The 25,427-nt window shown below is 34.1% G+C and overlaps 1 protein-coding gene across 1 annotated transcript; it reads right to left on the bottom strand.

Annotated features, from left to right (window-relative positions):
• Positions 1–5,124: 5,124 nt before the first annotated feature.
• Positions 5,125–6,120, bottom strand: LOC145104847 (uncharacterized). The gene is made up of 3 exons (XM_079042015.1): positions 5,921–6,120; positions 5,463–5,786; positions 5,125–5,377 (listed from the first exon to the last, which is right to left on the bottom strand). The coding sequence occupies exons 1-3, from the start codon at positions 6,118–6,120 to the stop codon at positions 5,125–5,127; spliced, it is 777 nt and encodes a 258-aa protein (XP_078898141.1).
• Between the last annotated feature and the right edge of the window lie 19,307 nt (positions 6,121–25,427).

Below are 25,427 nucleotides of genomic sequence, written 5' to 3'. Positions count from 1 at the left end.
ATATGTTAGGGCGAGGTTGGACAGAGAGTCATGGGGAGCACCGAAGTAGTGCTCAAGACGATAGAGAAGATTCAGCAGGTCCGGAGCAGGCTTCAGACTGCTCAGAGTCGGCAGAAGAGTTATGCCGATAGGCGCCGATCAGACCTGGAGTTCCAGGTCGGGGATATGGTTCTCCTGAAAGTGTCACCGTGGAAGGGCGTCATCCGATTCAGGAAACGGGGCAAGTTGGGTCCCAGGTATATTGGACCGTTTAGGGTTGCAGCCCGGGTGGGCAAGGTGGCATATCAGCTGGACCTGCCAGCCGAACTCAGTCAGATCCACAGCACTTTCCACGTCTCCCAGCTGCGGAAGTGCATGGTGGACGATTCAGCAGTGGTACCTTTGGAGGACATCCAGGTTGATGACAGCCTGAATTATATCGAGCGGCCTGTGGCTATCCTAGACCGGAAGTCGAAGGAACTGAGGAACAAAAAGGTGGAGCTGGTGAAGGTGCAATGGCAGCATCGGAAGGGCTCGGAATGGACTTGGGAGCCCGCGGATGAGATGATGGAGCATTATCCGGAGCTATTCCGGAAGGGAGCGGCAGACTTCGAGGACGAAGTCTAAAATAAGTGGGAGAGATTTGTAACACCGGGTTCATGGTTTGATTTTATTTAAGTTTTTATCTTAATTTTGCCACGAACTCGGCGAGTCTGCGTCCCGACTCGCCGAGTAGCAGCAGGGTGGACACGGGATTTGAGCGGTGAACTCGGCGAGTCGATGCATGGACTCGGCGAGTCCACCTTTCTGGATGAAACTTTATTTTCAGACATTGCACCCTATTTTACCCATTCTAAAACACCTATTTCGTCCCATTCTCTTCCAGAAGAATTGGAGAGCGAAACCCTAGCCCATTTTGATCCTTGTGAGTGATTTTGGCTTGGTGAAGGAAGTTTGAAGCTTAAGAGAAGAAGGAGGAAGTTGGAGGGTGCAAGGAAGTGTGGTAGATCCGAAATCTACCCTGGGAGAAGCTCCTAACCAGGTAAGAAAGCTCCTTCTTAATCTTTAGTATAATAGATTCCCTTTTTGTCCCTTATATGTGGATTTCAAGACCTTAAACCTCCCAAACTCCGTGTGTTTATGCCCTAGGAGCTTAGATTTATGGTTTGGAACCATTGCATGTCTCAGTTTTGGCCAGAATGGGTGAAGAGTCGAAGGGTACTCGGCGAGTGCCAAAGTGCACTCGGCGAGTTCCATGAAGATGGCTTTAGACTCGGCGAGTTGGATAAACAACTCGGCGAGTCCTATGAAGATTGCCTGGTACTCGGCGAGTCGTTCTTCAAACTCGGCGAGTCCCGTGAATATAGCCTTGAACTCGACGAGTTTTTCTTCCAACTCGGCGAGTCATATGATCAGTCACTAGGATAAGAAGGGTTTAAGTGTAGGAGGTCCAACCCTCCGTAGTCGCACGTGGAATTAGCAATTTAACGTGTAGCTATAGTCCCAGAATCTCCAAATCTCCAAGGTTGATGTTCTGATGGAAGATTGGAGCGATTTGTGAGATCTGTTCGTCGGACTCGGCGAGTCACCCCCTTGGACTCGGTGAGTCCAGTCGCGGGTTTGTTAGTTGTCCCCGTCTAGCGAGTCAGGCTGACTCAGTGAGTGGGAACAGGGACCCGATGAGTCAGAGTCGGGCTAGACATAGAAGGACTCGGCGAGTCGCCATATGGACTCGGCGAGTCCAGTCAATCAGAAGGTTGACTTTGACCAAGGAGTTGACTTTGACCGGTCATTTGACCTTAGGGGTATTTATGAGTACCTAATCCATGTTTACGGATTTATAGCCGGAGGGATTACCGGTGCGGCAGCCAGGCGTAGTCTGAACAGGTTTTCGGCAGCTACTCTCGAGGTGAGTTTCCTTCCAGTAGGGACGGGTCTAAGGCACCAAGGCCGGCCCGTATAGACGATATGTTAGTATCAGAGTGTGGGCGGAGCCCGTATCTCATAGCCGAGTTTGATTGTGTTATATGCCAGTACGATAGAATTGCTTATACTTGTTGTCTGTGTGATACTTGTATGTTATGGTTTAGTAGCGGAGTGTGGGCGAGGCCCGTATCTCCATGGATAGCAGAGTGTGGGCGAGGCCCGTATCTCTATGGGTGTGGGCGAGGCCCGTATCCCTTAGTTACTCATTATATGATTGCATGGTATGTGGCATTATGGGGGAACTCACTAAGCTTCGTGCTTACGTTTTATAGTGTTATTTTCAGGTATCTCTTCAGCTAGGGAAAAGGAGCTGGCGCGGTAGCGGCATATCACACACACTCTTGTTTCCGCACTATGGATTTCCAGGGATGTACTCTGAATATTTTACTATGATGTTACCGGTTTTCAGACATAAATTAATATTATGAACGTTTTGTAACGATGTTTTCATGTATTAACCTAATTTAAAAATGAAATTTTTAATTGGTATTTTTCGGATGTTACATTTTAGTTGGTATTTTTGGGATGTTACAATATATATATATATATATATATATATATATATATATATATATATATATATATATATATATATATGTTTGTGTGTGTGTATTTTGGATCTTGAGGCACTAAATGAATGCCCTCAAGTTATTAAATGAAGATAGGTAGTGAATACACGTTAAAATAATGTATCAGAGCATGTGCATATATAGAGTGTATGTATAAGCTATACATTTAGAAACATGTAATAGAGCATGTATTTATACCTAAAGTATGTATGGTTAGATGGGAAGGATATTTGCTAAATACCTAAGAGATGGTAAAAAGAGATAGAATATTGTTATATGCATTATAATCATATAGCTAAGAATTTATGTATGTGTAGATGTTTTTGGTATTGTATAGAATACCTAAGAGATGATAGAAGAAGATAGAGATGATGTACTTAATAAGTGAAGTATTAGATGAGTAGTAAAAGATCGTTTGATGAGATAAAGAAATAGATTTTCCATGGGACAAGTGTTATGTGATGGTTCACATAAAAGAGTTAGAGAAGTGTAGAAAGATGATTCCTTTGGAGATATGGTTCATTCCGGATTGAGATTATGATTCCTATAGGTGTACCCAATAATGTTAGTGGGATGTTGTTTCCATCTAAAGATAGAGTAGATTGTAGTATGAGACAGGACGGATAGGTCTAGATGAAAATATAATGATAAGGCATTAGAGTTGAGAATAGAGAGATAAATGGTGAACAGAGTATGAGATAGGCATGTTAAGAGTAAGAGAAAATTAAAGAGTAGAGTAAGAATTCGAGAAAATAATGCATAAAGTTGAGAAGAACAGACATAGTATGAGAGGAGATATGAGTAAGGGACAAGGAAGTATATGTAGAAATAAGAGTCTGAGAGAGATAAAGTAAGAGAAGATAGAATATGTATAGAGCATGAGATGATCCTAAGAGAGGATACGAGATGAGGAGATGTGATTAGAGAAGAAGAGTTGAAGATAGAGTAAGAGATAGATGAGATGAGAAGGCTTGAGAAAAGAGTAAAACAGACAGATGGGATGAGAAAGAATGTTAGAATATGTGAAGAAAAGAACGAGTTAGAAAAAGAGTAGATAAAATGAAACAGATTAGAGTATAACTTGTTAGACCTGTGGTCTGATGTAGTAGATGTTTTTCATGTTTTGTAGGTTTAGGTAGTAGTCGTGGTACGTGAGAAGATGGGAGCACAAGGAGTTAGGATAGAAGAATAATTAATGTATCTTTATTTTCTTTGTTGCTTTAATGTGTATTTATTTTTTATTGTAAACCCGAATATACCTTGGGATGTATATTGTTTTGAGTTAATAAAATTATGCATTTTGTAGATAACTTTGATGATTCCCTAGTTAATTAGATGAGAAAAGTTCGGGTTGTTATATTTAGCCTTCTACCTCGATAATCTACTCCAAAATCTATCCATAATGGAAGACCAAGCACTCACCCGCATCATATTTTGACTCATTGACACCCCAAGGTGAATAAAAGGAAGAAGAAAGCACAACCCATACACCCTGCAACACCTACAACATGAGAATAAGTAACCCTAAATCCAAACACTTTTCTTTTTTGCAAATTGATATTAAGACCCGAAGCCATGAAAAAAATGAATAATTCGAAGAACATGAATACGATTTTCCAAACTCTGGGGCGAAAGCAAGACTACAACATCCACATAGAGAAGATGTGAGATTTTTATGCCATTAATGGAAATACCCCTATAAACATTAGGCATCTGATCCCTCTCCAAAGAAACATGCAAGCCCTCCATAGCCAATATAAAAAGGAATGGGTAAAGTGGAACCCCCTGTCTCAAACCTCTATGAATCTGAAATTCTTTCGTAGGAGATCATTTAGCCAACAATGAAGCTATAGCAGAACTCAACAAGTCCAAAATCCACTCATACTACTTTGAACCAAAACCCATGATCTGCATGATTTTTATAAGCTAGTTCCATGAGAGAGAATCATAGGCCTTTTTGAAACCAACTTTGACACAACATTTGATATTTAGATGCCTTACACCAAGCAACAACCTCATTGAGAAGAAACAGTTCATCCAAAATTTGTTTGCCTTTAAAAAAACCAGACTGCTCCAAGCTCACCACCAATCGAATAACAACTGCCAATCTATTAGCTTAAAGTTTACCAATAATCTTATATTGGCAACCAATTAGACTAATAGGTCTAAAATCTCTAACGGTCTTCGGGTCTCTGACTTTCGGGATAACTATAAAAAAAGAGGTGTGGCACCCCTTTGGAACATCCGAATGACTATAGAAATGCATAACCAAATCCACCACATCATCCACAATAAGATCCTAGTACCGCTTAATAAACCCAAAAGAAAAACCATAAGGACCCTATGCTTTAGAAGAACTACAATCCTAAACCGTCCTTTTAATTTCATCCCGAGAAAAAAATGCGTGAATAAAGTGAGTAAGAGAGTCTGAAAGAGTAGAGAAATGTGACGCATCAGTCTTAGACTGAGGCCCTATTTGTCGCGAAAAAAGAGACTCAAAAAACGACCATAAGTCTTCCTTTAGCAAACCCGGTTCACCCACCCACACCCCATCACTAAACACACCACGAATAGCCAACTAACGACTTATTCAATTAACGGTATCGTGAAAATAACTAGAATTCTCATCTCCCTCAATACCCCACTGGATCTTCGCCTTCTGAGCTAAATCAACATGAGAAAAATGATATAAATCAATAATCTCCTTCTGATTCGAAATCCGCTGCTCACGCAACGTAGCCGAACTGCCATCATCCATGAGACACACATCAATTGATTCAAGTAAATCCTGTATTTCCATTCTTTTTAAACTCAATCGATCAAGAGTAGAAGAATTCCAAGATCTAATTTTAGATTTAAGATTTTGCAATTTCTTCTTAAAAATAATCCATAAATTATTAGCGACCACCCCGTGCGACCAATACTCACAAACTACCCCCATCAAAATCATCCATATCAAACCAAGAGTCAAATAAATGAAAAGGATAAGGATCGTAATCAACTTTGTGCTCCAAAAGAAGAATAGGACGATGATCAAGATTTTTCTTTTCCAAAAACCATGCCAGTGATGTGCGGGAAAAACCCAATAAACCTTCTGTGACCGGAAATATATCAAACTTACTAAATTTAGATCCCCACTTATCACTCCAAGTAAACCTAGGCCCTCCTAAAGGAATGTCAATCAAATCATCATGATCAATGAACTGATTAAAAGAACTAGCTGACACCGGATGAAACTTGGAGCCCAATCTTCTAATTCATCACAAACAACATTGAAATATCCTATTAGAACACATTCTCCATAAAATGAACTAATCATCTGATGAAGATCTAACTAGAGTTGTCTCTTATAATCGGCCTCTTGAGGAGCATAAACCGAAATAAACAAGACCTCCAATCCTGAATTCAACCAAATTGCCTCTACCGCCACAAAATAATCAAAAATAATCACTCTTTTTTGAGAAATACAATTCGGATCCCAAATAGCAGGAATACTACTCGAGGCTCCATGAGAAATGGAAAATACATGAGAAAAATACACATTTCCCCAAAAAGAATGAACTGCAACCAAATCCATAACCTCCATTTTTGATTCTTGAATAGCTAGAAAGTTCACCTTATGAATTTCACATAAGGTTCTAACCCATAACCGCTTGTCATCACACCTCGCTCCTTGAATATTAGTTGAGAGATATATAATAGAAGAACTTGTATATTCACGTGGCCTTCGATAATTTTTTTCACTCGATCAAAACACTCATCCATATTGTAACCCGCAGCTCTTCCAATACCTAATGTTTTTTAAATTTCATTATAAAAATGAACAATTATTAAAAGGCCCTTCAGAATATCCACCATCGCCCAGATAATTAGAAAAACCCGACGGATGAGTAAAAGAATCTTCCGAGTTAACCACCCCTAACATACGACCATACCCTCTTGAAAACCCAACTGGTGCACCACCACCACGATTAAATAAAGCATGACCACTCGTATGCGAGGTAGTCGAGGACACCGAAGTTGTAGTTGGTTCATGGACAACAGCTGTAACATCCTGTTTCGGATCGTTTGTGATTTAAGGCTCGTGGGCCATAACCCGGGCATGAGAAGGTTTTGAGGCTTTGAAGGAGAAAGGTTTAGACCCTTTTTGGATATGGAAAAGGTAGCTTGTGTGATAAAGGGTTCGGGCTGTGCTTTAGAGCCCAAGAGTATCGGTAAAGGCGTCGACTCGGTCTTTTATGAATTTTGAGTTTTTGTTCATGGAGTTTTAAGGCTGTGATGTGTTGCTAGAAGCGTAGGGTTCTCGCCACCTTTCCGTGGATATAAGGTTCATTGGAAACGAACTTATACCGAAGAAGTTATGATAGTTTGAATTTTTGGCAAGTTTAGTCCTAATTGAGAAATGGGTAGCAAATTGGGTACATAGGGCATACACTTGTGTACGCTTAGCATACTCATGCGCTTTGCATGATCGCGGAGGTCACCTAGTACACTGAGCATACCAGGGGGTACGTTGGGCATACTAGGTCCAGAAAGAAACCCTAATATTTTGAGGTGACCCTATTTAAGGAACATGATGGCCTCATTTTCAGCCACCATTTCCAGTCTCCAAGCCCTCTCAAACCCTAATCTCGTTTCCCCTAGTTTGTGTGAGTGTGGTGGCTCATTTAAGTGTTTTTTGGTGAAGCTATTGGTGAAGAAAGAGTCTTGAAGGAGGATAGATGGTGCTTCTAGCTTTTGGATCTGAGTTCTACTCTAGTTGATGCATCTTCCAGAGGTATCAAGTTCGAAACTTGCTCATTGTTGTGCTAGTTCTTGTTTTGGGTCCATTTTTAGGGTTTTATGTCCCAAGATTGGAACTTTGTGAGTTTGGTGAACTCCAGAACAAATCTCCTGTCCTTTTAAGTGTAGTGAGCTGTCTTGATTCATAAAAATGAGAACTTGGTCGTCTAGATCTCTCCATGCATGTGTTAAGATGATTAAAGAGAGTCTTAATGGTTATTTTTGGAAGTTGGGTCCCATTAAGACATGCAAACTGATAAAGTCGCCAACTTTATCAGTTAGGAACTTGAAGTGAAGCTTCCCTGAGGTTTGGATGCTTTGGACTGAAGTGGTTAAGTCGAAATAGAGTTTTTGGATATGAGCAGTACGCCACACGTAAGTACCAGTACGTCCCGCGTACTGGACTAGTTTCCCCGATCAGGAGTCACTTGTACGCTGAGCGTACCAGGGGAGGTACGCCCCTCGTAGTCTCGATGTGGGCTTGTTGCGTTTTGGGCTTCGTATCCTTGGGTCGTTTTGTTCCACTTTCTGTTTGGTCCTCTGGGCCATCTCAGATTATTGTTGGGCTAAGAGAATCTTTGGGCTTAGGATAAGGCCCATATGGGGTTGGGCCCAATTTGGAAAATGGGCCATTAGTGGGTCTTTTGTGGATCTCTTGGTTGGGCCTTGGTGGGCCCATTGGGTTTGGGTCATTGTGAGCCTGTTTGGGTGGGGCCATCTTTGGGGCATAGTGTTGAGGTGTAGCCTTGCATAGTTTTCTATTATGGTGTTGGGTTGTTTTGGCCGCAGCGACAATGTAGGATTTTTCGTGTAGCGGTTGAGGTGAGTCTTCTCACTATACTTACATGTGTGGTAATGCATGCATGACCGAAGGGTCTTATTTATGTTATTGATCGGAGGGTCTTGTTTATGTTATTGACCGGAGGGTCTTATTTATGTTATTTACCAGAGGGTCTTATTTATGTTATTAACCGGAGGGTCTTATTTATATTATTGAGCTAGAGAGTCATATTCGTATTACTGACCGAAGGGCCTTATCTGCTTTATATGTTATTATGCATTCTGTCTTTGTGACTTATTATGTATATATGTTGATGTATGACCAGAGGGTCTATACCGAGACGTGGGATCGGAGGGTCTTCACTGAGACACATGACCGGAGGGTCCTTATCGAGATTTAGCCACGAGAGGCTTATTATTTGTGTATGTGGTATTTTGGGGAACTCACTAAGCTTCGTGCTTACAGTGTTGATTTAAATGTGTTTTAGGTACTTCAGTAGATTCCAGGGAGGCGAAGGCATGATTGTACACATATGCCGGCTCATGAAGATTTGTGGATTTTGGAATACTCTAATATTGTTTTGAAAATGACTTATAACTTCTGTGATAATTTGGGATTATGATTATTTTTTGGTGAATTAAAAATGAAAATTTTGTCTTGAAATTTGAGGTGTTACAACAGCAACAGGTATGACACCAGCAACATTTGGGACATCAGGTGAGATCCTCGATGTTTTTGGACTATTCGCAACAACAACTGTTGTCTCGGGATTCACTCCTGACACCAGGATAGTAGCAGGTTTGTGAACATCAGCCGAGACATCTGCTTCCACGGGAGATCGAGCAGGTGTCGGGATTTCATCAGCCTGCATAGCAATCAAACACAGTGAAATATGGATTTTGCAAGGATCCATTAAAAAATTTCCCTTCCAAATTTTCATTAATATGATTAACATTTTTTCGGAGTCCCCACCTGTATGCCTATTGGAAGTAATATTTCTTTCCTCACTCTCTTTCATATTCTCCATAGTTTCATAGATGCTAATTGGATCTTTCGAAATATACTCTTTGTCATGCATGGAATGAAAAGTCCCATATTCTTCAAAAGGACCATGAGCATCATGATTTTCAAAGTTAGATTTAGGAAAGTCGGAAGAAAAAGAGGGGTTCCAACCCGGTGCCTCTTTAATTCAAACCGAAAACACGATATCATCAACCTAAACCTTAATTGCATCCGAAATGATTCCTTGGAAAGAGGTCAAAATACAAATACAGTTCTTATAAACGTCTTCACGAAGATCATCTCTAATATGTGCAATACAACCTTACTTAAAGTTTTTCCAAAAACCAATGATTAATAACATCACTAGCCTTGTAGTTTGTACACGCCTCTTTACTTTTAAATTCAAACATAACCTATAATCCACCAACATGACGAATGTAAAAATCGTCAAACCCTTCATCAAAACATAACGTCCGAATGTTAGGCAATGTGGAGAAATCTCTAGCTTTAACTGGGCACGCACATTTACTTTTTTCCACTAAAAAGTTCTCGGAGGGAAGAACTAAGATGTCCTTAACCGGGACCTTACAAAGATTTTCATTGGCAGAACCCTAACAATACTAGCATAAGAATTAGTCGGGGAAACATGTTTTTCAACTTTGGACAAAACCTCATGATTATGAGAAATAGAATTAAGCAGATTTGAAACTCTTGGAATAGAAGCAAAAAGCTTATGATAACGAGACCAATCGTCACATAAATGTGTAATCATATGATCACTCTTTCTAACACCCACAAATCTAACAAAACCAAAGCGTTTCCCCAATCGAGACATCTTATTCGAAATATATACATCAACAACTTTTCCAATTCGATCACAAGCATGCTACAAATCAGTCGATAACACAGAATCTCGAAAATTCGTCACATAGAAAGAAGTGACATTAGGGCTTACATGGTATTTTTCACAATATGAGCATTAAATTCTCTTCTGTTAAACAACTTTGATACTCGATTCTTGTCATTAAAATGTAGATTCTTACTCCAAGAATCATCAGGTCTCCACCGTGAATTCATGCCAATCAAGAAGAAGAATAAGAAAGCCCTCCCAACCTGGTCGGAAAGACAAGAACGAAGTCTGTTGATCGGCGTTTGAACCCGTCGACGGAAGGGCTCAGAATCGTCGGACGAAGGGTTGAGTTTTTTGAAGTAATTTAATTAAAGCTTTATATGATTAAATATAAATATAATTTAACAATTATGATGTCTTTATTTGCAACAAAATATATTTTATACGATTAAATATAAATATAGTTTAACAATAATGATGTTTTTATTTGAAACAACCATATCAACGAATTTTATAATTTATTAATCTTCATCTAACAAATAAATATTTATGATATGAATATATAAACCAAAATTTGTATCCTAAAATAATATTGTTTCTTTTAGAATGCAAAACACTTTGTAAAAAAAATATATATGTTTGACATTAGTTTTTATAAAATTAAAAAAGTTTTATTATTATTTTATTTATAAAAAAATATCATTTCCGGTACAATTGGTATTAAAATTTGGATAGTTTTTAACTTTTAATAATTATATGTTCTATTATGTAATTTTACATATTTTCGAGGCTTTCGATTACTTGTGCCGAACACGCTTATATAAACCAAAATTACAGCTTTCAGCTTCCAACTTCTCACTACCAGACTACCCGTTATTTTTGACGAACACACTCAATGATAATATCTTTTAAGAAACCAACTATTTGATTCATAAAAATAAAAATAAATGCCGTAAAGTATTCTTTCAAAAATAACAAATAAAATTTCTGTAAATTCAAATGCGAGTCTTTCATTAAATAAAGATACAATTGTTAAAATATACAACAATAGCTATCATTTTCTCTTCGTCTATGCAAAAAACATTAAAAAAAGGGTTGATAAAACTGCCACGTTAGGGCGACTTTGGTGATTATTTTCTGAAAATGACATCAAACAGACAAATAAAAATGTTTTTTTTATTTCGGTATTATTAGAGCTACAATTTTGTTGTTTTTTACAGGATAATTTCGACCTATGATTTCAACATGTTTAACTTTAGGTTTTATTTTCATATATTTACATGTCCATTACGTAATTGTAAAAAGAATTGGTAAAAAAAATGAGCTAAAATACTAGAAGGCCAATTAAAAAAAACTATCTTTTAAATATTATTTTTATATAAGGTTAATTACATTATTGTTTATTAGTGGTATTTAAATTAAGTTTGATAAGTTATTTATTTATAAATTTAAAGAAAATACAAACAAATTATTAATCGATCAACCCTACCTTTATCTCATCCTAGAAATCACCAATGCATCTAATACTCATATAAGAATTGGTTGTTGACGTCTCACAACTTTTGAATTTAAAAAAAAAACAATTTGACCCTTATTCAAATAGCAAATTTAAAATATTTTTTGGAATATAAAATATTATCCAGTTTGGACCGAATTATGGAATAATATAAGGCAATAAAACACCAGGGGCCAAACACCATTTAATTTTGACCTTCAGGACAGGGCAATGCATGTATTATGTATATCTTGCTTGCGTTCGACAAATTCCATTTTTATATACCAATTAATTAAAAAATAAGTTACTTAATATTTGATTAAAATGCATAAACAGTGATAAAATAATCGAATTTTATGAACAAAAAAATGGTGTTCATTCTTTCAAAACGGATTAGAACGAGCAAGCAAACAACAATCTCGTGCATAGTTGGAATATTCCTAATTCCTCATACTTACTAGACAAATAAGGACAAAATGCAAGAAGACAATAAGTTTTCATAAAAATCGATTTTGACATGGTGTTATTTATTTGTTATAATTAAGACAATAACTTTTATAAAAGTTCGATTTTGATATTATATTTTTCAATTTGTTTTAATGTCGGTCAACACAGTTGTTAGCTGACGTGAATGGTGATATGTCGGTATTTGATGATGAGACACTGACATGACATTATGACATGACATTTTTTGGTGAAATCATTTTTTTGAAAATATTATAGTGAATTAATTAAAAAAAACACAATGTTAAAATCAAACCTTTTGAAACTTGTATTTTGTGTAATTTGTCAATTATTATAACATAATAATCAAGACTTATTGGAGGGTTGAAGACCATTTGTGGACAAATTTTTGTAACAAAACAACCAAACAAAATTGGTGTGTACACATAATCTCATTTTATTAGTTTACATTTCAATCTCCATCTCTTGGATTTTTCTCGACACATCCGTGATTCTAATTGGACACGACACTTAGTTATCACATGAAGCCTGTAAATAATTATCTACTTTATTCCATCTATGTTTTCCGATGCAATTTTCAAGCCTCTAGTCAAATTGCTCCAATCACAGAGCCTGCTTATGCCATTGCTCGTGAAATCTTCACTCATTTTATGATTCCATGTCCTTCTTTGTTAAGGTTTGCTCTTCAAGTCAAAGATGGGTCGCGTGGTGTTGTAATGACGTTCAATTTATCAAATTGGTTCTATTTGATGTTGATGGTGTTTTATTTCAAATTCTAATCGTTTTATAAGAATGTTGGCATGACTTTCTCCATAGATGCAATTATAGATATAAATGAGTTCTTCTAGCTTCTTGTCTATCGATTGTCATGGTTTGGTAATAACATTCTTTTCAACATAAAAAGTTCTGATTATTCGTTCGTTCTAAATATGTGATAACAGTTAATGCCTAGATTGTGTAGCCCCATATAGTAGTCACTGGAACTTCTTGTCTTAATATTCAGATTGTTATGAAATCTATAGCTCGAAACAACACTTATTTCCATATAATCTTTCTTTTTGTTTAATAAGTTTAGGACATTCATAATATATTAAATTCTTTAGAGTTTAATGCATAGACACACAAAAATTGTTCTATAATGCATTGAATTCATTTCATCCATTAACTTCAGGGCATCCTACATTAGCAGAGATTAGAATGCAAATTAATAGTACTAGGATTGTGACACTACATATGTAAACACTAATTTTGTTATGCTGTTTTGATCCAAAAGGTTTAATAAATTGGATCTAAAACCTTCCAACAAGTCCTAATAATTATGTTATAATAAGCGTAAATTGCACAAAACACACTAAGTTCTCAAAATAGTTCGATTTTGACACTATATTTTTTTCAAATAAATCACTATATATATATATATATATATATATATATATATATATATATATATATATATATATTCATTTTTGACACAACCATAAAGTGATGTCACAAAAAATTTCATTTCATCATTTCATGTCCGCCCCACAAAATTAAAGACCGATACATTACAATGCTATATTAGTTTTTTTTTTTTTTTTTGAAACGGCAAATCTAACCTACTCCTAAACTACACCTTAAATTCACATATGTCCACGACGGAACTTGAACCCTCAACCTCAAGGAGGGAGGGCAACACCAGATACCGATGGGCTAGAAACATTTTGGTTACAATGCTATATTAGTTGACAATTAGGTTGACCGGTCAAATTGTCAACATTGAAACAAATTGGAAAACATAGTGTTAAAATCGAACTTTTGTGAAAACTTAGTGTCTTAATTGTAAGAAAAAAAATAACATGCTGTCAAAATAAAATTTTTATAAAATTATTATTTATTTTGTGCAATTTGTCCGGTTATATATAAAAGAGTCGGACGTACCTTACCTAAATAAAATCTGTTTTTTTTAACCGACAAATTTAATCTTCTCGTAAATTAACACCTAATCCCACCTATGTCCACCATAACACTTGAACCTTCAATCTTAAAGAGGGAAAACATCATCTTATACCGCTGGATTAGACACTTTTTGATAAATAAAATCTAATTAAAATAGAATAGTTAATTCTAATATAAAATATTGTCAAAATTATAATCATTTGGATGGTCCTGAAAACATAAAGATTGAAACGATGTCTAAAATTACAAAATTGTCTTCGACCTTTCAAGTCGCCATCTTGTGGATATATGAAGACCCCGAAACATTATAAATGTTTATGGATGGAAACCGGACAATTAAAAAGGTGGTTTTATTTCGTTATGTATATTGCCTTTCATACTTTTAATTGTCTTATTATAAATATTTATCTCAAAAGAGTTAGAACATTTTCTAGATCCCCTCTAGGAGTTGTAGTCTTATTACTTAATAAAATTCTCACATAAAATTACTTATTTGCATATTATTGTATATAATGATTACACACAAATTAATTGTATTTACTGGACTTATAATATCTTGTCATTTTATATAGGTTAAAACGTATCTTCTCTAATAAATAAATGTTTTTTTTGTCACTTGTCACATTTCCATTCAATTTGTCAAATGTCATTTTATGTTTATTTTGAATTAATTTTTTTTTCCACATGTCATTTTAAGAGTTTTTTTATTTTATTAAATTCTACATAATATTTTAATGTAATAATTGCAACAAATGTAGCAATAAATGGATATTAATTTCATTAATAAACTTATTTTTTAATTTCAAAATTCCCAAAATTAAATCTCATTATTTTCTTTTATTTATTTAAATTATTTGTTTAAACTTAAAAGATAAAAAAACATTTACATTGTAATAATTCATTATTTTTTTTATTTTCTTATAAGTTCAAAATTCTCAAATATTTTGACCTTTATATTTAACTTTTTTTTTACATTAACCCATGTAATACATGGGTCTTACAACTAGTTTTATAATATATAACAACGCCGGATGTCAAGAAATAACAATCAACTTTTTTTTCAATTTTAGGTAACAAACTTCTTTGTTGGTATCCAATCTATTGGGTTTAAATAGTCGTCATATGCATTGCGTTTCAGTCACAACAAAAGAAACATATGCCTTTAATACAAGCCTGCAATTCGGTAGAAGGAAATAAAGGAGAACTTAGGAAATGTGTCATGTTCAACTTGGGAAAGGTGTCATGTTCTTTTATACGAACCGTAACCCACGAAAATGAGGAATGTTGAAAATCCATTATAGACTTATTAGTTGAATGTTGATAATCCATTGATTGTGTCAAAGATTATAGACTTCTTAGTTTAATTGGGATGCAATATGAAATTATTGCTAAACTTATAGATAATATACTTTCTTTGGTGATTGTTTGCCTTATGAGTACAAAACAATCGACTTTCGTTAAAGCTCAGCAATATCTCAACAAACCCTTAATGACGAATGAGATTGTTAATTGGGCTAAGAAGAATAGACGACGGACGATGATTTTCAAAGTTGATTTTGATAAGCTGTACGATTCTTTGGGTTAGGGGTATTTGGATCATGTGATGAAGTTTATAGGATTTGGACTAAATGGAGTAACTGGATACAAAATTACCTTATCTCTTCTCAGTCTTCGGTGCTTATTAATGGTAGTCTCACTGATGAGTGTCAGTTGCATCCGGGCATGAGACAAAGTGATCATTTGTCTCGTTTTCTATTTGATTATTGCAGAATTACCTTATATCTTCTCAGTCTTCAGTGCTTATCAATGGTAGTCTCACTGATGAGTGTCAGTTCATAGGGGCATGAGACAATGTGATCATCTGTCTCGTTTTTTGTTTCCTTATTGCTATGGAGGGTCTTTACGTTGCTAGGGACAATGTTGTTCTCTATGACATTTTTCGATGTGTGTCTCTTAGGAATAGAGGCTTGCAGGTATTTCATCTCTTTTATATCGATGATTTTTTTTATGTATGCCTTGGACAAGGACAATGTTCATAATTGATTCAGAATCTTTGGTGTTTTTATGGTTCTGGTTTTAAGATATCTACAGAAGTCGAGACTCCATGGTGTAGGTGTGGGACTTGAAGCTATTCATGCTCTGGCGGATGGTAATATGAATAAAGTGAAAGGGTGGAGAGGTATTATGAATAGCTCAAGGTTCACTTGTCTAAAGTAAAGGTGAAAATTCTTTCCGCTGGGTAAATTTATGCTCTTGAAGTTGGTTTTGGGGAGTTTAGACATATATTATATGTTTATTTTTAAATTATTAGAGGCTGTTAACCAGCTTCTTGAGCTACTTGTACTAGGTTTTTGGGTGGTTAAATTGATAAACATAAAATAAGTCAGGTGAATGGGAGGTCACTTTGAACTCGAAAGAGAATGGTAGATTAGGTGTTGGTAGTCTTTATGCCTTTAATTTGGAGTTGTTGTATAAATGGAAGTGGTGTTTTTTTAATGAGTCAGACTCTCTTTAGGTTAGGTTGATAAAAACGTGTAATAAAGCTAATGGTGATTTTTCTGGTGGGAATGTCCGGGCCCTTAAATGAGGATATTTGGATAAACATTATAGGCTCCATTAAACTTATGCATGACATGAATGTTATAAAATATTTGATAATGTATAAGGTTATTAGGGAATGGTGTTTCCATGAACTTTCAAAGTGAGGCTTGGTGTGGGGATGAGTCATTCATTTTAAGATTTCATTGTTCGTATATGCTATCATTGCAAAAACGGGTACAATTCATGAGCATTGGGAGAATCAACAATGGAGTTCTCGGTGGCTTCGTCCAGTTCGAGGATGTATTGAGGAGATCCAACTTTTAGCTTTACTCCAGATTATAGGTAGTTGTGTCTTGTCAGAGACGATGAATAAATGGCATGGGAAGTTTGATTTGTTGGTTTGGTCAGAGTTCACATTGATGATACATGGTTACCCACTACGTACATCTCAACGAGATGGAATAAATTTGTCTCAATTAAAGTTAATGCTCTTATTTGGAAAGCTCGTCTCGATCCGTATTCCTATAAGATTGGATTTGGAGACGAGAGACCGTGATTTGGAGTCCAATCCATATTATGTTTGTGGAGATCTCAGGCTATCCGGTATGGGTATACAACTCACGCGTGAGTCCCGACGTGGCACACTAACCCACACGTGAATACCCCCTCGGGCTCCGGTGGGTTGGGTGTGGAGTGGGCATGAAGACGGATGAAGATGAAGCCGTTGGAAACATTACAAAAAAAAATCTTTCAAATTTAAAATTAATCTCTCTCTCTCTCTCTCTCTTTATATATATATATATATATATATATATATATATATATATATATATATATATATATGAAGGTTGCAGAAAACGTTAGACGTGAGCTAGTCGGTGGACTGGGGTCTAGGGATTAATCGGTTAGGCTGGGATTAATCGGGGACCATTAATTATTAAGAAAATTATTCAAAAATTTATAAATCCAACTTTAATCGTAAGAATATAAATAAATAAGCGTAAAAGTTTAATAAAAAGTTTAACAAGCACAACAATTTATTATCCAATTAATAAGAAAAGTTATTCAAATTTTAATATATCTTAAGAAAAGAAGTAAATTTGGGTATTTGTATATTTGAAAACATAGAAATTTTGAAAATTTTGGAGAAAAACTTTAAAATTTATTTTTTTTAAAATTTTTTTTTTATATATTAGTTGAACATTGAAATACTATGAACTTTGGAAATTTTGAAAATTTGGTTTAATATTTAAGATTTTGAAAATTTTAAAATTTCGCCGATTTGGCCGCCTAGGACCGATTAGGACCGCCTAGGACCGATTAGAACCGTCTAGCTCCGACTTTGACCCCCTTTGACCAAAACCGATTAAGCCGACCGATTAGTCTTAATTCTATTCAGTTGAAGACCGCCTAACGATTAATCCCCGATTAATCGGCCGCCTAGACCCATTTTTACAACACTGATATATATATATATATATATATATATATATATATATATATATATATATATATATATATATATATATATATATATATATATATTAGATCACAAACACACTTTCAACAATATGGATAACTTTTTAGATCTATGTTTTTTTTATGTCTTTTTAGTAATTTATGTTTAAATTTCTATGTATTTTAAGTAATGTAATGTTTTATTTGGTATGTTTTATGTTTTTTTTAGTAATTTATTTTAATTTTTTAATGTTTTTTAAGTAATTTAGGATTTAAATTTGTGTTTTTTTAACATAATGTAAAATATTTATTTATGTTTTAAATTATGGTTTTTATTTAATCTAATGTCAAAAAAATAAAAAATAAAAATTATAAATATTGTGGAGTGGTAACTATTTCCAAGAGGTGACGTGGCGCTGAATTGGCATCACTTTTCTAGTAGGTTGGTGGTGATCATACCCCTTAGCCTTATGGACGATATTGCTCATTTATTTTTATGATGTGCGGTGGGTGCTCAGGTTTACCAATGGGTTAGTCGATGGTTAGATAGGCTTATGTAAATTTTTCAGAGTGTGGTGGATATGTTTCTTTTGGGTGGACTCTTTGTTAGTTGCTCACTTGACTCATGTTATTGTTGATTTTCTTTGTATGATTATCATTTGTGCTCGTTGGACGTACCGTAAATCATCGGTGCTCGTCGAGAATTAAACCAAAAGGAGCAACTTTTTGATAAGGGAAAATGACTTACCAGGGTAATCATCTTTGTCGTTTTGTTCACATTTAGATAACTTCTTTATTTTTGTACACATTTGACCATTTAACTTGTTATATGTGTTCACATTATCATTGCCACCAGCTACAGCAGGTGACAATGGTAATATGTGAACAAATTAACAAGTTAAATGGTTAAATGTATACAAAAAAAGAAAGTTGTCTAAATGTGAACAAAACGAAAAGTTAATTATCTTGATAAATCATTGTCTCCACTTTTAATAAAAATTTTATTTTTCATATTTGTTTGTATTATTTTTTTCAAACGTTATTTTTAAAATATCCATAATTTCCTAAATATCAATTAAATATTGATCAATTTTAAAATTTACGTTTTAATTAATAAATATGCTTTTTTTGTGAAATATTCTATATAGCCTCTTATATTTTTTTTCCTTTTGTTTTTAAGCATATACAATATTTTTAAAGTAAATAGTATCTAGCAAAAAAATTTAATAAATTAAATATGTAACAATAAGTATGGAGGGTCTTTTAGAAAAATAAAAAGAAAATATTACTTAGCAAATAAAAAAACAATAAAAATCTATATAATGTAAATGTTTTTAAATTATTCCAACTCTTTAATACTTTTTGATTAGAAGTTTATAAACTTTTAATTTTTTTAATACAACGTTTTAAACTAGTATTTCACGAAAGTATTTTAAAATGTTATAAAAAATATTAAATTATCATACAAAATCTATGAAACACTTTAAAAATGTTGTAAAAGAAAGTTTAGAAATAAATGTATGAAAGTTATAAAAAAAATTATATGAAAATGTAAAAAAAAAAACAAGTTAAAAACTTATAAGAAAAAGTAAAACATTTATAAAATATTTGGTTTAAAAGCACTTGCATTAAAATTATATGAAAGTATACAAAAAGTTTTAAAAAAAATATAAGCAAAGTTTAAAACAATGTATTAGAAAAACCTATAGGAAAAAAATATCATAAAAATGTTGTAATAATTTATAAAAAATCTGAAGAAATTTGTAAAAAAAAATTGTTCACATTTAGACAACTTTATTTTTTTTTCGCAGGTGGCAATGGTAATATGTGAACACATTTAACAAGTTAAATGGTCAAATGTGTACAAAAAGAAAATGAAGTTACCTAAACCTGAACAAGACGAAAAGATAATTATCCTTGCAAGTCATTTTCCTTTTTATAATATAGTTGTCTTCTTATAATTGGTTTTGTTTTAGAAACCCTAAGGCTCCAAATAATTAGATTGAGTGGTTAAAAAATAATCCAATTATTTCAGCCGTTAAAAAATGAAAGTGAAGAGTTGAATCATTGCAAATTGTTGAATTTTGAGGACAATGAAGACTTATAGGAAAAATATTCAAATGATATCCTAACTACCAGGACATTATTTATAAATAATTGAACTGGCCGTGTTTGCAAAGCTTCATTTATTAAGCAGAATATATATATATATATATATATATATATATATATATATATATATATATATATATATATATATATATATATGGAAAAGTTCAATAGAGAACCATTATTAATTAAGGAACTAATCCAAAACGTCGGAATTTAAAGCGATCAACGGCAAAATGAAGGGTTGTAAATTTTTATAATGGACGCACATGTACCGGATTATAACAAATTCACTTCCTTTTTTTCATTTAAAATTTTTTTAGGCCAAGTTGTTTATCGAAAAAAAAAACTGAATATACCGTTGTTCATGATTTTCCGTCCTCTTTCCATAGAGATCCATGATGATATATAAAAAACGAACTTTTTTTTTTTCGAAAAAACCCACTTAATTTTCTTAGTTTTTTCAATATTTAAGTTTATTTTTATCAAAAAAAAAACTAATTATACCAAAAATATTAATTTTTTGTACTCTATTAATAAACATCAACACCGACTAAAAAAAAAAAAAACTTCGAACAGTACAGATTCACACTGTGAATCTAAACTGTAAATATTTCAATTTTTAACATTCACAATATGAAAAATCTCGAACAGTTCAGATTCACATTGTGAATCTGAATTACTATTATACACACTGTGAATCTGAGAAGGTTCAAAAAAAAACCTCGATCAGTGTAGATTCACACTGTGAATCTAAACTGTAAATATTTCAAATTTTAACATTCACAAGGTGAAAAAGCTCCGATCAGTTCAGATTCACACTGTGAATCTGACTTCTTATTATGCACACTGTGAATCTAAGGAGGTTCATAATGTGAATCTGAATAGGTTTACAATATGAATCTGAACAGGTTCACAATGTGAATCTAAACTGAAATAAAGTTTTTTTTTTTTAACTTGAATACGAATCTATGTTTAAAAAGTATAAAAAATATGAATTTTGATATATTTATTAAATTTTTTTCTATAAAAAAAATAGACATTAAATTTTTTCATCAAAGAAAATGAAGTGGGTTTTTTTCGAAAAAAAAAGTTCGTTTTTTATATATCATCATGGATCTCTATGGAAAGAGAACGAGAAATCGTGAACAACGGTATATTCGGTTTTTTTTCGATAAAAAACATGGCTTAAAAAAAATTTTAAACGAAAAAAAGTGGTGAGTTTTTTGTAAAAGATGGATTTTGGTATAATCCGGTGTGTGTGCGTCAAATGAAAAAGTGTACATCTATTTCCTTGGCTGTTGATCGTTATGATTTCCAACGCTCACGATTGGTTCCTTGGTTTCTTAGTTAAGTATGATTCTCTATTGAACCTCACCCTATATATATATATATATATATATATAGGCTTAGGTTCATGTGAGACGGCCTAATTTTGTGAGACCATGAGACGCAATCCTAGCCATTCATTTGGTAGATAAAAACAAAAAATATTTTTAAAATGCAAAATAATTGAAAATTTTCAAAAAAAAAATTTCAAATATTATTTTCGAAATTTATATTTTCCAAAAATAAAAATAAAAAAAATACCAAAAAAATAAAAAAAATACTTTTTTTTTTACATATTCTAGTAGAAAATTGTAGAATATTCTACATATTCGAAAAAATCTAGTATAATATTCTAACATTCTAAAAATCACATTAGAATATTTACAGTGTAATATTCTATTAGAATATTTCACGTATTTAAAAAAAAAACGGTAATTTTTTTTATTATTTTTTATTTTTTTTAGGTAATTAAAGTTCCGAAAATAATAACTAAAAAAAGAATTTTTGGATTTTTCCTTTTATTTTGCATTTTAAAATTATTTTTAGATTTGGTCTCACGGTCTCACAAAATTAGCATGGTCTAAAATGAACCTGAACATATATATATATATATATATATATATATATATATATATATATATATATATATATATATATATAACGATAGCTGAAACTATAAAAAAATAAAAATTTTAATTTATCTTAAAACTATAACAATATGGATGTCTATTTATAGAGAAAAAAAAATTATGAATTTTGATATATTTAAAATCATTTTTCGATAAAAATAGCTCTTTAAAAATTAAAAAAATGAAAAAAAAACATTGTTTTTGTATATATTAAGGTAATGATAGCATAGTTTAAGAAAACATATTTTGTTGGAAAACACATGTGTATTCATTTCAATTTCCGCCTGTACGATGGAGGCTTTTGCGGCAAAAATAAATGAGTGGCTGAAAATGATTCCCCCATTCTCAATTTTTTTTATTTTTTCAATTGAACTTACCTATATATATATATATATATATATATATATATATATATATATATATATATATATATATATATAGGGTGAGGTTCAATAGAGAACCATAATTAACGAAGGAACCAAGGAACCAATCTTTTTTTTAACTTTTACAACTTATTTTTTATAAAAAAAAAACTAAAAATACAGAAATTCATAACTTTTTATCCTTTTTCCAATGATATCAAATTCGATAAAAAAAATTGTTTTTTTTTTCATCAAATTCAGAATGTGAATGTTTGAATATTTACAATGTGAATCTAAATTCACACGGCGAATCCAAAAAATATATTTAACATTCACTGCGATGCCTATCAAGCCAAGAATCCTTGGTGAAACAATTTGCAGGTGTACAAGTTAAGGCCAATGATGAATCCATGTATGTGGAAAAGAAACACAAGAACAAATCAAATAGGTCTACAAATAGAAACTCAGGCAAAGGGAAATACATGTCTGATGAAAAGAAATAGAAGGAGAAAGGAGAAGCCTCGTTCGGAAATTCATCAGACAACAAGCAACGTTCACAGGGAAAGAAGTTTCCTTTCCGATGTTACAATTACGGGAAGAAAGGTCACATGGCCAAGGAGTGTCCACAACAAAATGAAGAAGAGAATGCAGCGACTGTCCAAATAGAAGAAGGGTGGGAAGTGAATGCCCTAATGGATCACGTGACCAGGGATAAAAGCAGCCAAGCGAAATGGGATTCTGAAACCCAAGTGTCTATCAGGTCTACTAATTTAGAAGCCCAAGTTGTTTTAGCCCAAGATAATAAAGTGAACATGAATTTAGAATGCCCAGATCTTTCCCTAGCTACGTCATCTGAAAGGAGCGCAAATCACTTAGATGAGTGGATAGTTGCCTCTGGCTATTCTCACCATATGATCGGATAAAAGAGCCAACTCAAAAATCCGGTAAAGTACAACAACAATCAAGTTGTAGTCATTGCAAATTCCCGACACCCAATCGCCAATATTGGGGATGTCTCTCTCCCTACTAATTCCGACAGAAAAGAACTGAAGTTGGAGGATGTCTATCATGTTCCACGGATGGGAAATAACTTGTTCTCTGTTCCACAGGTAACATCTGCTGGGAAATACGTTTTGTTTGGACCGGACCAAGTGAGCGTGTTCGATGAATTTGAGACATCATCAGTTCCTGTTATCAGTGGTAGGCGACGAGACACAGTGTATGTACTTTCTGCAGAGGCTGCCTACATAGAAAAGACCAAGAATACTCAAAGTGTTGACCTTTGGCACTCACGGTTGGGGCATGTGAGCTATTCTAAGCTGGAATTGATGTTGACTAATCAATTGGTTGCAGGTTTTCCTAAATTACCGGTTGTTAAAGATGTAGTATGTTCCGGATGCCAATTTGATAAATCCCACCAACTAGTGTTCCATTCTTCAAGCTACAAATCAAACAAACCCTTGGAACTAGTCCACAGTGATGTATTTGGAACTATGAAGCAAACATCCATTGGAGGTATGAGGTATATGATTACATTCATAGATGATTTTTCACGGTTTCTTTGGGTGTTATTTATGAAGGAAAAGAGTGAAGCCTTGAATAAGTTTAAACTCTTTAAAATGGAGGCTAAAAAATTAACCGTTCACAAAGTCGGGATGCTGCAGACAGATAACGGTGGTGAGTATCGGTCTCAGGCGTTCACAGATTACTTAGACGAGTGCAAGATCAGAAGACAATTAACTTGTCCTAATGCCCCGCAACAAAACGGTGTCTTAGAACGTAATACCAGACACTTGGCTGAAGTTGTGGGAGTATGATGCACGCCAAAAACATTCCTGGGCAAAATTGGGCAGAAGCGATGCAGACAGCTGCCTATGTAATCAACCGGGTACCTCAACAACAAATGAAATATGTGTCACCGTGTGAGAAGTTGCTGAAAATCAAGCCTAATGTAAGCTATTTTCGTGTTTTCGGGTGTGTCTGCTTTGTGTTTATTCCTAGTTCAGATCGACACAAGTTGCAGAAGAAAGAAAGCAAGTGTATGTTTGTTGGATATGACAGTGAAAGGAAGGGTTGGAGGTGTTATGACCCATCTACGAGAAAGTGCTCCGTATCCCGGAATGTTGTATTTGACGAGACATCCTCATGGTGGTCAGAACCTAGTGAAGACTTGCCATACATTATCAAAGACAATGAGAGTGTCAACTCACATCAGGTTTATTTACCTTTCTTTGGTATCGTTGATACTGAGTATGACATGTCTAGTACATGTGATGAACAGCCTACCCAAGACCAACCTTTGTATGTCAGTTCATCACAAAATCCCTGGAATACATGTGTCTTTTCCCAAGGGAGTGCTTATGTAAACTCTCTAAGAAGATCAACATGGATTAGAACCCCTAATCCTAGATATGCACATGCGGAAACTGTTATTAAAGAGGTTAAAGAACCAGAATCATATGAAGAAGCCAAATTCAAGCCTGCATGGAAACAAGCTATGACAGAGGAGGTTGAAGCATTAGTAAGAAACGAAACGTGGTAATTAGTACCAAAACTGGTTAATGTTACGCCCATCACTAGCAAGTGGGTGTACAAGGTGAAGCATAAAACAGATGGGTCGGTGGAAAGGTTTAAGGATCAATTGGTTACTCGTGCCTTCACTCAACAACATGGGCTAGACTACGAACAAACGTTCAGCCTGGTTGCTAAGCTTTCCACGGTTCGAGTTCTTTTAGCTGTGGCAGCACGTAACAGTTAGGTGTTACATCAAATGGATGTACACAATGCTTTTCTGTATGGTACTCTAGACCATGTGATCTACATGGTGCAGCCAATGGGATTTGAGAATAAAAATCATCCGAATTATGTTTACAATTAAAGAAAGCCATATACGGATTGAAGCAACCCCCTAGATCATGGTTTGGATGTATTGCTGAATTTCTGATACATAATGGTTTCTCCGGTACTAACTCAGATCCTAGCTTGTTTGTTAAAGCGCATGGTTCACAAGTAGAGGTGGTGTTGGTGTATGTAGATGATTTAATCATCACAGGTGACTACAGCAAAGAGGTGCACCAGCTGAAAGAGAATATATGTACACAGTTTCGGATGAAAGATTTGGGGAAGCTAAAACGGTTTTTAGAGTTGGAATT

This window comes from Lactuca virosa, chromosome 4 (genome assembly GCF_052849685.1).
Source record: "Lactuca virosa cultivar CGN04683 chromosome 4, Lactuca_virosa_CGN04683_v6, whole genome shotgun sequence".
In the NCBI taxonomy this organism is placed as follows: domain Eukaryota; kingdom Viridiplantae; phylum Streptophyta; class Magnoliopsida; order Asterales; family Asteraceae; genus Lactuca; species Lactuca virosa.
This window is presented reverse-complemented; position numbering and strand designations above follow the sequence as displayed.